Source organism: Sebastes fasciatus, chromosome 18 (genome assembly GCF_043250625.1).
Source record: "Sebastes fasciatus isolate fSebFas1 chromosome 18, fSebFas1.pri, whole genome shotgun sequence".
Classification (NCBI taxonomy): Eukaryota; Metazoa; Chordata; class Actinopteri; order Perciformes; family Sebastidae; genus Sebastes; species Sebastes fasciatus.
Genome location: NC_133812.1, coordinates 20,709,797 through 20,722,498, shown reverse-complemented (window position 1 = coordinate 20,722,498; position 12,702 = coordinate 20,709,797). Strand labels below are relative to the sequence as shown.

At 38.2% G+C, this 12,702-nt stretch overlaps 1 protein-coding gene across 1 annotated transcript in view; it reads left to right on the top strand.

Annotated features, from left to right (window-relative positions):
• The window catches only part of man1a1 (mannosidase, alpha, class 1A, member 1), a 152,980-nt gene extending 140,905 nt beyond the window's left edge, over positions 1–12,075 (top strand). The window contains exon 12 of the mRNA XM_074614732.1: positions 5,146–12,075. Coding sequence (XP_074470833.1) covers positions 5,146–5,272 — 127 coding nt within the window. The 3' untranslated portion in view covers positions 5,273–12,075. The remainder of the gene's footprint in view (positions 1–5,145) is intronic.
• Positions 12,076–12,702: the final 627 nt, after the last annotated feature.

Below are 12,702 nucleotides of genomic sequence, written 5' to 3'. Positions count from 1 at the left end.
AATGTTGTAGCTTCAAGACGGCTTGAACAGGTTTTTATTTTTCACATTTTCAAGTAAAATCCACCCAGAATGATTTCATAATAAACATTTTTAATATAAAAGTAAACCACTCTTAATGCGGCTCATATTTACAATAGTAGACCAGTTATCACTCATGTGTATCAGTCTATCTTTATGCTGCATTCGAGAGTCACAGATGGATGTTAGATAGTAGAGAAAGACAGAAACTGTGAAAAACACCACATGTCCCAACGCACCACCGGCAGCTACTACTTCTCACTTTCTCTTTAATAGGCGCCTGCCTGATTTTTTTACTTAACTGCCTTCTTGTGTGTGTGTGTGTTTGTGAGGGTGAGAGTGTGTGAGAGTGTGTGTCTACAAATGGCTGTTTAAACGTGTTGTCAGCCACACAGTGTGATGTCTGCTGGCTAATAGGGCTTCCCCTCTCAGATGGCTCTCCAACTGTGTTCAGGAAGACAGTCTGGTTTAAACCATGAACTACAGTTTAACAAGTGTGAAACAAGTGTGTGTACATGGACTTTATGTGGGCGTGGGTTTGTGGGTTTTACTGGTTTACACAAAGAACATTATTGCACACATCAGAGTTTAAAACTGAAATTGTTTTTTAGCTACAATAATATGACGAGTACACATTTGCAATTTTTTCTGTTTTTTTTGACAGTTTAAATATTCATGTATTCATTCATTTAAATGTGATTAACCCTTCATCTAACAATTATTTTAGAATAAATGAATCTGCCCATTATTTTCTGGAATAATTAATTACTGTTTTGGTCTAAAAAGTATGAAATAGTTGACTGAAATAGTGAAATATGTACATCCAAGTAGAAGGTGACGCCTTCAAACGTCTTGTTTTGTCCGACCTAAAGTCTAAAACTCAAAGATATTTAATTCATTATTGTAGAAAATCAGCGAGTGTTAATATCAGAACCTGTAACCAGTGAATTTTTGGCATTTTTGCGTAAAAATGATTAACAATAATCGATTATCTAAATAGATGCTGATCAATTTGCTGTAGATGAATATATGGTGTAGGATTTGAGGCATCTATTAGCAGGATATAATATTCATAACTATGTTTTCATTAGTGTATAATCACCTGAAACTAAGAAGCATCATTTTTGATTGACTGAAGTGGTGTTTAATTGCATGTTAATATACATTAAGTTTGTCATCTCATTTAGAGGTCTACTTCTTATACTGTAGATTGTATTTGAATTAATTTATGATGCAACAACAAATCTTCTGCACTCTTCTTTCCTCCACTCTTCCTCCAAATTTATCGTCCTCTCAGTTTCTTTTACTTTCATTGTCTTCACCTGCATCCTCCGTCTCTCCCCCGTTCACCTCCTCCTCTCCTCTTCTTCTTCTATCGTTTTTTCCCCTTACGCCAGACAGCTGTTGACAGGAAGTCAAGGTTAGCCTAACAGAGCCTGATGGGGGTGAGGTGCCATCAAATCCAGCTTTTTATATAGGCAGTAAATTTTAACAAGCGTCACCTCTACTCCTAATTACACCACACACACACACACACACACACACACACACACACACACACACACACACACACACACACACACACACACACACACACACACATACATACACAGTAAGAAGTCTGGATTCCTGTCGCAAGTCCACCAGGCTGTGACATACAGTTTTGTTTTCGGTTGAACAGTGTCAAAAAACTCCTTCTGAAGAAGTCAAAGTGAGAAATGAATAACTTTAGAGGCGTGATAAAATGTATTTTCATCTTGACCACCAGCCTGGACAGCAACACAATGATTGCCTCATCAGTCACACCCACCATATCAGAGACGGACCTGGAAATATCAATCCCATTTAGCAGCAAAGCCCATAAATCTAATCCTCCTAATATTACTCTGGGATGTTGGCGTCGTGCAGGAGCCACTTCCAGTATCCATCGTGTCGCTGCTGCCAAGGACGCGGCCGTACTTCACACCGCCGTCTGCCTTCAATCACTCTCTGCTTTCTGGTGGTTTGTTGGCAGGCGGAGGAGGACGGGAGTCTTGTTGTGGAGGTGGAGGTGGAGGTGGAGGTGGAGGTGGAGGTGGAGGGGTTCGTGGACCAGCAGCTCCTCTGCTGAATCATTAGTTTTAGTCAGCTGACACACGGATTGTCCCTCGTCTTCAGTCAGAGGATTTTGGGCTATTTTGCTTCCATAACATAGTGGATAGTGGATAGTGGAAAAGAAAAGATCCAAAATACACATTTAGGTGTTTATTTTACTACTTTGTCTATATAGATCTGTAGATTTCTCCTAAAGTCATGCAGTTTGGGACAAGTCATAGTCAAGTCAGCACACTGACACGTCCTTGAGAAACCCTTGAGTTTGCCATGTTATGATTTGAGCATATTTCTTATGCTAAATGCAGTACCTGTGAGGGTTTCTGGACAATATTTGTCATTGTCTTGTGTTGTTAATTGATTTCCAACAATCAATATATACATACATTTGCATAAAGCAGCATATTTGCCCACTCCCATGTTGATAAGAGTATTAAATACTTGACTAATCTCCCTTTAGGGTTCATTTTAAACAGATAAAAAAAATGTGCGATTAAATATTCGAATCGATTGAAAGCTGTACTTGTAATACAAAAAATAATTGTCTAAATGTAAGTAATCAACTGGGGATGTTTCATGGTGATATCTATTAGTTAAAAATGTTTACCCTATTCACCTGTAATGTCTGAGGTTTTTCCTCAGCCAGAAATCTCCACTTCAGCAGCACTTAACATCCACCAACCTTCCCAGTTTCATTCCTATCTATATTCTGAAGGGGGGTTTGTTCATATATCATTCATAGCCTGATTTATAGAACATTTTATTCCTAAAAACATGGCGGAAATTGACTTTTTTATGGCTGTTGACACTATTTTCTGATTTATAGAGTGATAAAAAGAGATATCCAACATTCCCTATGTAAAAACCTTTGACTTTAATGTGTCAACAAAATGAAACAAGATTTTGAACCTGGCTTAATCCAGTGTTCAGATTTCTGTTCTGGAAATGTACGCAAATTGGCACATTATTTAATAAGATATTGTATCATTTGCATATTTAAACATACTATTTTCAGGAAACTTGTATTAAAAAAAGAATTTCTTAATATAAGTAATCAACTGGGGAAGTTTCATGGCGATATCTATTAGTTAAATGTTTTACCCCGTTCACCCAGGGTGTCTCCTCTTAAACATTTGCTCTCTTTTTATTGCACTTCCATACTCATGATGAAATCTGAAGTCGATCACAGTGGACCAGCCAACTGTCCAAAAACTCTCTTTATTTACTAAACCCCTCTTTTGATGGATTATGTTATCTTTGGGTTGCTTCATAAGATCTGATGACATCGACCGCAGAATTTCATCACTTCAACTTTCATAAACCCGTCCACACCCATCCTCTCCTCTCAGCTACACATCTGTTTCATATTTCTGTTGGCAGGACTGCTGATAAATATTGCAGAGGCTTTTTGAGCACAAAATAATATCTCGAAATATCTCAAACACTGAACAGCAAACACTTTAGATCCCAAAACAGAGTCATCTTCAACGTGTTTTGTATAATTCAAACATTATTTTCCCTCAAGATTTCCTTGAAAGAGTCTTTATCTGAGTACTGATAAAGTGTCTGTAGTGCATAGAATCAGATGATCAGGAGGAACCTGCAGCAGATTGTGACTTTATTTTGGATCATTTATAGTAGATTCAGGTATAGTTTAACAAAAAAATCCACATACAAGCTTTCTCCAGAGCTTTCAACTGCTTCTCACGTTTTCATCAGTGAATGTAGTTTTCTCAGTTGTCTACGTAAGGGATAATGTACAGCTAGCGGGTCATTGTTGTGAAATAAACCCCGTCAGGGCGATGCAGGACCCCGACGCAAAGCTTATTACACTGCTACTTACTTGAGAAATCAATAATTTGACACAAAAATGGGCCGACATCAGAACTGTATCCATAGCAACGGTCTGTTATAAAGAAATATCAGACCGTAGAATGCCGTAATTGACCAATCAGAATCAAGTATTCAACAAAGCTGTGTAATACTATAGTATTGATATAGTTTATATTCTACTATAGTCTACTATAGTAAATATTCAGCTATACTAACATTAAACTAGACCTTACTTGGTGGGAACCTTCAGTAAATTTGTCATTTGTAAGCTTGTTGCTGCTATTTTCCAGTTCATGAAGTGTTTATAGTCATATTTCTATACACAATTCAGACTTAAAGGGATACTTGACCCAAAAAATCACCATTTGTATATCAATTACTCACCCCGTGTTACCTTGAATTCATGAAGAAAACATTTTTCTCTTGTGCCTCCACGATGAACGGAGAATCAAAAAAACAGAAAAGTCTTGATATACTGACGTAAATTGAAACCACGTTTAACAGCAGCAAAACTATATCAAAACATCCGTTTAGAAACTCTCACACAACTCGTGCAGTTTAATCCAAATCTCGTTTATCCAGTCGTATGTTCAGCGACGTAAATTAAACCTGCCTTGGCGGAGGTCTGCGCTCTCCAAGTGCACTTCTAGTTATCTCAATGAAATGTACTGAAACAAATGTAAATGTGACACAAAAAAGGCAATTTATTATTTTGGCCAGTAAAAAATATGCTTGGTGGATATTTTTCATAAACAAGTCCCCTTTGCTGGTGAGTCAAAAAGTAAATTTTGCATAGTTTTTCTTACTAATATTTTGGCATTTTCTTTCCTTAAATGTCAGACTTTGTTTTTTTCCCCATTTGTTGATGTCTTTTGACTTCCCAAAAGGTATTTTTATGGTCGTAGGGCCACATTTTAATGGTGCATGTGCAACAACCCGAGCAAATCAGTGAGTCGTGGGCGTCTCCAAGTGCACCTGCTGTTTTGACTCATATAGGTGTAGCAGCATTATGTGCCAAAGGGCTGTGTGAGGTGGAGAAATGTGCTTGTGCAGCAGGTAGTTCCACTGAAAATAGAGCCCTTGATCACAATATCTGTGCTTATGTTGTTATCTTTAGAAATGAATTTGAACACGTTCTATCCACTCATTATGGCCATAGCTGTGATGCTGCTAATAACCTCTCTCCCTCTGTGTCTCCTTCAGGTACCTCTATCTGCTCTTCTCTGACGACGACCACCTACCGTTCGACCACTGGGTGTTCAACACCGAGGCTCACCCTCTGCCCGTCATCAAGAAGGACAAAACAGACCTCCCCAACGAGGTGGAGTAGTTGGAGTCTTCCTGAGCTGACGCCCCAAAACAAGTGCGAGAAACCTCTGATCCTGTAAACCTGAGCCTCCAGCTGTCTGTCTGAAAACAGTTTAGCCATTTGGAGTCCCCAATGGTTACAGAAGCCTCTTGATTGGGATTTTTTTATTTTTAATGGGATCAAAAACAGAATTCGAGCCCGTTGGCGCTGAATTCTTGCTGTAGAATCCAGTTTTGTTTTTTTTGTTGACGCTGACCAGAACCAACACATTTACTGCCGGATAACGTAATAACTCTAAATAATGCAGTGAAATCGTCAGACAGGTGCGTCTCTGAAGATGTCACTACATTAAGCGGCAGTTTATTTCACCACCAGTCATTTTTAACTCCTCCAGAGGAAACGCTCTGACCAGTTATCACATTATTCGTCAGTGATTTTGTTGTTTCGTAGCTACAGCTTCTTCTTTTCTGTGAAGGAGAACACTGACAGACCTGAAACCAGTCGTCTCCATGATGTTTTTTGGACCTGAGCTTTGAGCATCGAAACCCAGAAAGACTGCAGCTCCCGTCTGAGGATTACCGGGCTGACTCAGTGAGCTAAAGGACGCTCCGCTCGCTTCACACGATCGCGTCGTCGTCTTTTTCCTTCTGCTGTACCGCTTCAATATCTGAATAGGAACCGGTTTCCCTGCCGCCGCCACCTCCACCTGCTACCGTCTTCAGAGGAGCGATTTCTTTTATAAAAACACGTGGTTGTCTCTGTGGGAGTAAAGGAAAGACGCAGCACAACCCGAGCCTCTTTTTATAAACTCACAGGACTTTAAAACCTCTGCTTCCCCGTCCCCGTCCCCTTCCCTCATTACCTGAACACCTGACTGCTTCTTCCTTCCTCCGAGTGTTGGGTGTGACGCAGGACGACCAGCCGCACCAGCTCTCGCTACCTGCCAGTAATTTCACTTTCTCCCCCCACAACGTTTACACAAAGCTGTCCATCTCCTTCTGCTTATCTCATCCGTATCTTTATCTGGCTTTTTGGATCTTGGATTTCTTTCTTTTCCTCACATTTGCACCGATGTTTCTGGGGTTTGACCGATACACGTTTTTTGACTGACAGCCCAAATAGGTCGTGTCTAGAAGGTAACCTCCAAATTGCGAAAACTTCCAAAAAACTCTCATGAGACTCGCTGCCCGACGACCTATCCTAACCTTAACCATCTCACGAGAGTTTCGAGATTTGCGTGTTACCTTCTAGACACGACAAATATGAATCTATTTTTTCTTTGTAGTCTTCGCCTCAGGATTTTATTCATTACTATCTGGAAACAAAACTCATTACCAATGATTACAGGGTTTTGAAAGTAAATTATAGCATTGCCTGACTCCCAAAATATTAAAAAATCTTACCTCAAGGTCCACTTTTGAGGAGCTGTCAACCACATTTCATGGTTTTCTCAGCTGTATTGGAGCATGATGACACGTTGGCCTGTGAGATGTAGTTGAATGCTCTGGAAAAAAGCAAGTACCTTGAGTTAAGTTTTTTTATTTATATACTTATGTTTTGGCAAACTACAATTTGCTAAGTCAAGAATAAACTAGGGCTGCAACTAATGATTATTTTTATTGTCGATTAATCAGTCGATTAGTTGTTTGGTCTATAAAATGTCAGAAAATGGTGAAAAATGTCGATCAGTGTTTCCCAAAGCCCAAGATGAAGTCCCTTAAAAGTCTTGTTTTGTCCACAACTCAAAGATATTCAATTTACTGTCATAGAGGAGTAAGAAACCAGAAAATATTCACATTTAAGAAGCTGGAATCCAAAAAATTTTACTTTTTTTTCTAAAAAAATGACTCAAAATGATTAATCAGTTATCAAAATAGTTGGCGATTAATCGTTGCAGCTCTAGAATAAACGTTCAGGATCAATATTCTAGTTAGATTATGGTCATTGAAATGAAGAAATTTTGTACTATTCCACCTTCTGCAAAATGTTAATATCCTTCAATTTGAACATTTTTATGCGTAAAAACTGATTTTTTAGACCCTAAAAGTCTCCCCTACAGAGGATACTGATTGATCATATTCATCAGCAAACCTGCGTATCGGTCGAACCCTCTTCTTCGGTTGTATCGCTTCTTCTTCTTCTTCTTCTTGTCTCCGTCCTCCGGCTCCAGCGTAGGGCAGCCTGTAGGATCTTCTCTCCTCTATGAGGAGACGCAGACACTCGACTTTGCTGTAATATTTCACCTTCACACACACAAGAAGCCATACTGATTCAAAACAGCTTTACCATTCTGTCGTTTTTTTTGTTCCCCTCATCCTCCACACATGGAGGGGGGGGGGCGTGTGACTGTATTGGTACAAAATGTGTTATCGTTGTTTTTACATTTTCATCAAACTCATCAAAGTGTGATTTTATGGTAAAGATTCCTCCTGATGCCACACAGAACTGTAGCCAGATATAAAATCCAGTTTAGTCTTCAATCTAGTGCCTTCACTGTTGAGAACGAGGAGTTGGAGGGAAAAGCAGCTCACGCAAACACAAAAGAGTTTTAAGTAGTCCTAGAGCTTTACGTAAAGTCCCAGTGCCTCAGATGAGGATTATACCAAAACTAGACACTGATTGAAGGATAATTCCTGCTTTTTAATTTGATCATTTTGGCTTGAAAGTCGCTCAAGAGTTGGTGAAAACTTGGCTTCTTTGTGGAAATCAGACCACCAAAGGTCCGTCTGAGGATCACATGAAATCATTTCAAGATTAAAATATGAAGTCTTTTATTTCTCCCGAGGTCAACATCGGTCAGGAACCACCGTTAAAATAGTTTGAAACCAGTAGAGGTCCCAGTCACCAGTCATTTCCTGGACTACACTGACATCTAGTGGTGAGATCTTCCTGTTACAGACCACAGGAGACCTGAGCTAAGTGACTGTAGAGTCATTTTCACATTTTATGTCCTCATACATCCAAAATTTGTTGAGTTTTCTGCTGCAAGACGATGTGATTACGAGTAGATTACTCTAAATAGTGTCCCCTTGCAACAAGAAGAGCTCATAAAACCTTCAAATGTATAAAAACTAAAGAGTATAAAAGCAGAGAAAGGGCAACGGAGCTACTGATTTTGCTTGCAAATGGTTTTTCAATCCAATTAAATCCAAGACAATGTTAGTTTTTTATTTGATTTTCACCTGTTTGTAATTATTCCAAATGCTAATTTCCCAAATTTTACTCACCCTTACCCATGTAATGACCAACACGGACATATCAGTCAGTCGGCCTTCCCATCGTTCAAATTGAATATTGAGTTTCTGAGCTGTGAGAAATCCCTCCATGTTCTTCACATCACTGTACAGACGACAGTGTCCTCGTGTTTAATCTGTGTTTTTGTTTTAGTCAGAGTTGGTTTAGAGGCATTTATTATCCATGTGATGTTGTATTGTAAACGGTTGATTTTTGCTGACTGTGTTAATTTATTCTGTAGTAGTGAACATAGGACTTGGAAAGTGGCGCTGTGGGTTTTAACGGTTCGCGACTGGACCCTGAACTTTTTGTGGGTAATTGTGTATTTATCTACCAAAAAAAAGACATCCTGAACTGATGTCGATAAAGAACTTAAAGGTCCTATAGGTCGTGCATTTTTTAACATCGATGATTTAAGATACCACAATGGTCTTATAAATACATACCAATAATGTCACCGATGAATTACAGGTGTTAAAAAATGCTACACATGGCACCTTTAAAGTCACAGAATCATGTGGTTTAATGCCAGAAAGGGGGACCTGGGAGTCGATCTTATGGGAGGACAGGAATTGTTTGAATGTACCATCCAATGTGAAGTGAAGAATATTTTATATGCATTTATTTTTGTCTTTTTTGTGTTCACTTCTCTGTGCTTTTGTTTTTCTTTTATCTTGGAAAGCACAAAAAAGTTGAAGCAATGTGCGCAGCCAGAGAAAAGTCTGTAGTTTCCTGAAAAAAAAAGAGGGAGTGATGGGTCTGTTAGCGTTTCTGACCGACGATACGCCGCCATTAACGTAGGAAATTATCCAAATCTGCCACATGAGGCGTATCAGTACATGATGGATAACACATTTTATTGTTTTCATTTCTGACACATGAACATGGACATACAGTATATGAATATTCAGCAATATAGTATAAACCAGATGTGTTAGTGTTCATCGTACGGTATAGTGTTAAGGCACAAAAAAGGCATAATTCTGCTTCCTCTGTGTTTGTTTGACAAGTTCATCACTGATATCAGCTTGTAGAGACGTGTGTTCACCTTATTGGCCCAGAGAATGCATGTAATGAAGGAAAACTATAATGTAGCTCAGTGTCCATTATAAAGACACTTTTAATTTTTGCCCCCATAATTGGCTTCTTATCCTGCAAATTTCAAAAATGGCGAAGTTGTGTTGGTAAATATTGATCTGTTAAGGTTATCAGCTCGTGTCACGTTAAGTTTTATTCCGTCAGTTTAAGTCAGACGTTAGAAACTAAAACTGTTTTATGTTCCACCTGGGGAAAAAACAGACACCTTAGGGCAAGTTAAATAGTTCAACTGTTGCAAACAGTTAATGCTTTAGTGGTGATTAAGTGTGTTTTAGTTGAAGAACACAGGATGGTGGGTGGCAATAATGGAGTCAATCACTGGTGGTAGTGTTGTTTCCTTAGATACAAATGGTTTGAAAACTCCAAACAGAGCTTCATTTAAAAAAGTGTCTATTTTAGGCTTTATTGCAACATTAAAGGGATAGTTCGGGTGTTTTGAAGTGGGGTTGTATGAGGTACTTATTCTTAGTCAGTGTATTACCTACAGTAGATGACGATCGGCACGCCCCCAGTTTGGAGAAACAGACAGGAGTGCCAGCACGGGAGCAAAGCAATGTACTGCTGTGGACGGGGGAGGCAGCAAAACGGATTTTAGACACCTAAAAGAAAGGCTCATTTAAAAAAAGTCAATATCAGTTTAAGTGTACGCTATATTTAGAATGTTTTCGCCGCTTTACCTTGCTGTGAGACCGCTATATAGACTATGTTTCCAAAGGGGAACTGAAGCCGTTTTCTATTCTTCACCAAAGCAACCAGACTTCATTGGAAAAAAACTGTTATTTTGCGTTGCAGAACACAGAAGTTGCTGGATGACCGCTGCATCGATCTGTTAGTTTGTTTGTGTTATTGTGTGACTTTAGTGTTTTAAAGAGTTAATTCGGATTCACTAAAGTCACATATTATCACAAACAAACTAACTGATCAACGCAGCGGTAGACCAGCAACTCCCGTTTTCTGCAAGGTAAAATTGCAGGTTTTTTCAATGGAGTCTGGTTGCTTTGGCGAGTGCATAGATGGATACAACAGCTTCAGTTCCCCGTTAGCAAGGCCTGTCTGACGGTAAGGTAAACCAGTGAAAATATTCTAAATATAGCATACACTTAAACTGATATTGATTTTTTTAGGTATCTAAAATATTTTTTTCTGCAGTCCCTTTCCACTGTTTTGCTTTGCTCCAGTGTCAGTAGACACCAAACTGGAGAAATCTACATCTACATCATCTACTGTAGTAATACACTGACTATGGATAAGTACCTAATACAACCCCACTTAAAAACACCCAAACTATCGCATTAAGGTATTGATATGACTGGATTTGATTGAACTCAACCTTTATTAATTCTGGTTACGGGTCAAACTTGTATTCTTACAAAGATTGTAATGGTGGAGGTTGTATTTGTTGTTGTTTTCCTACAATAAGTATGATGGTGTGCGTTGGTAGTCATTTTTCATAGATTTCTTAATGGGCATTTGAATGAACGTGGTTTCCAGTTAGAGGACAACAGTCTCCCTCCATCATGTTGAGATTTGTTAGAGCAACTCTGCAGTCTGAAATTAGATTTTCAGGGCTTTTTGGGGATTATAAATATGTTAAAGTAACTTGCAACCCGGTGTTTTGGCTTGTAATTTAGACTTAAAGGGCTGATGGGAAGTCAGGAAGCTGGGATACAACATTCAGCCCTACATGTGGTTGGATTTACTTCTGCAGGAGTTCTCCTGGATTTACCTGAAACAGTTTTAATCATGTTGTTTTCACTCATGTGACACTGATCTGGTCGTTTCACTCCCTGAATAGGAAGGAAATGCAGAATGTATTTGGTTTTTCAATGTGAGCTGTCAGTGTGAGATCTGCTTTAGCTTCACATAGTGTGACATCGGGCATCCGCTCATTTCCATATGCAGAGTTTTATTTTATTTTTTGTTATTTTTCTAATTGTTTTTGGTGATTTTTCTGAATATTGTGTTGATGATGTGTTGCGTTCCAATGCCTTTCTATTGGTGAATATTAAAGGGGAATGCCACCTTTTTTTATAAATTCAAAATTAAGTCAGTCCATGTGAAAATGCACCAAAAGAAACTTTTAATTTATATCACACTGACATCATTGCTTTTCTTCACAAGTGGTGCACGATCACTAAACGTGGCTAAATAATCTGAATTTGTAAAATGTTTGGCGTTGCCCTTTAAAGGTTTTAAATGCGTGAAAACCAACCTCAGAAATGTATCTGTACAAAATATTGCTGATAATCATTCCATTGCACATAGTTTACTTTGCGTTTATATGCAATATCTTAATTTTGTGGGGAAATCTGTTTTATTGTGTTAATATTATTATTGAAAAAAATGTAAATATTCCATTCCGGCAAATGAGCCGTTCTACATTTATATAAAAATCTTCTGAGTTTATGGATTAAAATGATATTAATAAGCAGCAGACTTTTTAATAAACTATATTTGTTACACTTCTATTGTGAATAAAAAAATCTTTTAATAAGTGGTGGTTTCGATTTGTGTTGTGTGTTTTAAGTCTTAATTTATTTAATTTATTAACACATTTATTGCAATTTATACTGAATTTAATACTTATGATTTGTACTTTAAAAGCCTTTAATTTTGCATTAAATTGGCAGAGCTTTAACCTTTAAAAATGTAATGAAATTAATGGATGATCTCACGTTTAAGATATTAATGCAATTTGTGCTTTTTGATTCATTCTTGAGAGCTTTTACATTTTTGCTCTAAACACCTGAAGGGCTCATTTTCTCCTTTGCTCCACAGAAAATGATGCATTTCATGCACAGAAACAACAACAGATTTATCTGTAATAAATGTCAGTGTGAGTCACAGTTTGCGCTCCGGTCTTCTCTGTGTAAACAACAAACCAGTGACTGCTCTCCAACAACTGAGTCATTCGAATCAAGAACAACAAGACTCGGTGAATCACTTCCAGCTTTAAAGATTTTATATTTGTGTTCAAATTACTTGATAAAACAAATTATGACATGACGACACCGACCACAGACACAATAAGACTAAAATGACAAAATAAAAGCAACAAACTGTGGTACACACTAGGAGCAAAGAAACGTGCCTGAAAGACCGTAAAATATAAACATATT